The sequence below is a fragment of the Limulus polyphemus genome, unplaced genomic scaffold (assembly GCF_000517525.1).
Source record: "Limulus polyphemus unplaced genomic scaffold, Limulus_polyphemus-2.1.2 Scaffold2555, whole genome shotgun sequence".
Lineage (NCBI taxonomy): Eukaryota > Metazoa > Arthropoda > Merostomata > Xiphosura > Limulidae > Limulus > Limulus polyphemus.
The window spans coordinates 67191-69100 of record NW_013668165.1 but is presented as its reverse complement, the minus strand read 5'-3'; the positions used below and the strand labels follow the sequence as shown (position 1 = coordinate 69100).

General features: G+C 39.5%; 1 protein-coding gene across 1 annotated transcript in view; it reads left to right on the top strand.

Moving 5' to 3' along the window:
* Positions 1-340: 340 nt before the first annotated feature.
* Positions 341-1910, top strand: part of LOC106467285 (glutamyl aminopeptidase-like) — a gene marked incomplete at its 3' end in the record, with an annotated part of 64929 nt that continues 63359 nt past the window's right edge. The window contains 1 exon segment of the mRNA XM_013927621.2: positions 341-1287. Within this exon segment, the coding sequence (XP_013783075.2) occupies positions 653-1287 (635 nt within the window).

The window sequence follows — 1910 nt, the reverse complement described above, 5'->3', positions numbered from 1 at the left end:
TGGGGCTGGTCATGAGTGAGTAGTTAACGTTCCCCCACTCATGGTTCGCGTCCCGTTGCTGCAAAACTCGCCTCACGTTGAATAGACTGAAACCAAAAATGAGAAATACTAACTAATATCGTATTAACTTTTACAATATGCATAACTAGAATGTTAATAACTAGCTCCTTGCTAGACATTTCAGTCAAATAAATGTATCATGGCTAGGTGAACATTCTTATCTTGTCTTATTAAAGTACATGTTTTACTGCTTGTCGTAATTGGACATCGCGAGCCTCAGACTTGTACTTGATATACAAAAATTGTGCGGTTCGTGTTCACGCCTCAGCTACGACGGGGCCAGAGAGTAGAACGGTACTAGTTGGTATATTGTACTGTACCTGGCTCATAGCAAACAGACGTTACACTGTGTGTTCACTAGTCAGTTTAACCCAGTCTAACATAGGACGTATATTTAGTTGTGAATCAATAGCTCGGAAGCTTCTACATTATGTAAGAGAAAGTATATTATATAATACGTTGAAAATCAACGTCCGCTTGCTTTGTAGGTTTATGAGAAGATTCAATAGCCAATTTTTGTGCGATTATTGTACACAAATATCACTATAAAAGTACACAGATTTCGGAAACAGTAGTGATACGGTGAGAAAAAATGGCTAAAATATTTGTTCAAAAGTCGACTGCTGTGTTCAGTATCGCAGTGTTGGTCTTGATGATGTTGTGTGTGGGTTTATTAGTAGCACTGATGAAAGGAAAGGCACACCACGAAAAGTCCCTAGCAGACAAGATTGTGTCCGGACCTTCTTTCAATACAATTAACAAGAACGTTCACACCAAGTCGACCACAACGACCACAACTACAACTGAGAAGCAGGAGATGACGACCACCGAAATCCCAGAACCGTGGCACGACTTCAGACTTCCACAACATATTAGACCACTCCATTATGACCTAATGCTACACCCAGACTTGAAAGCAAATGTTTTTAACGGTAGGGTAACAATTGAAGTAGAACTAACCAAACCAACTAATTATTTCATAGTCCATATTTACAAGCTGAACGTCACAAAATCTGTGGTACAGAAGAAAAGCGACAAAACCGAGATTAACATCGCCGACTCTCCCTTTTATTACGATCCCAACGAGTTTTGGGTAGTGAAAACCGAACGAGATCTAAGCCCAAACGAAAATTATATTTTGGTGTTTGAATTTCAGGGATCTTTGATTGGCGAAATCGTGGGTTTTTACAAGAGCAAGTACAAAGAGTCCAGACAAAATCAGACCAGGTAAGTAAAATAGCAAACAATTCGTTGCTCTCCTTGAAACCGGGTTCATACAAAACTAGTGAACCTTTTAAACAGGTTGATTTTCTCCTGCACACTGTCCCAGTTCTTCCGTTAACCCAGCCACGAAATCCAGACATTGGTGAATACAATGTATACAGTCAACTCAGGCTGTGTAGCTGTTTCGAGCTAACGGATTTGTGAATTTTCTTTTCTTCACATAATTTTTTTAGCACTCGCGTCACATAAACAAGGAGTTTTTTATGTTCCCTTTCAGTGCAGTGTTGAAAAGCGATTAAACGCATTTAACGCGCGTAAACACATTTACTTGACGTTGTGCTGTATAAAAGGTCACTCACTATGTTCACCGGCGTCTTGTCACAGCATCAATGCGTACTGAAACGCCCCAGAAACCAAACATGAGAGAACTTTAAATGTTACTGAAGATAGTAATCTCTCTCTCTATATATATTTATATATACATATATATACCAAAAGGAATAATACGTAAACTAGGTTTTGTTCAAGATGTAAAATATTACATGTCTCTTTTTATTTTTATGCCCGGCATGGCCAGGTGGATAAGGCGCTCGACTCACAATCTGAGGGTCGCGGGTTCGAATCCG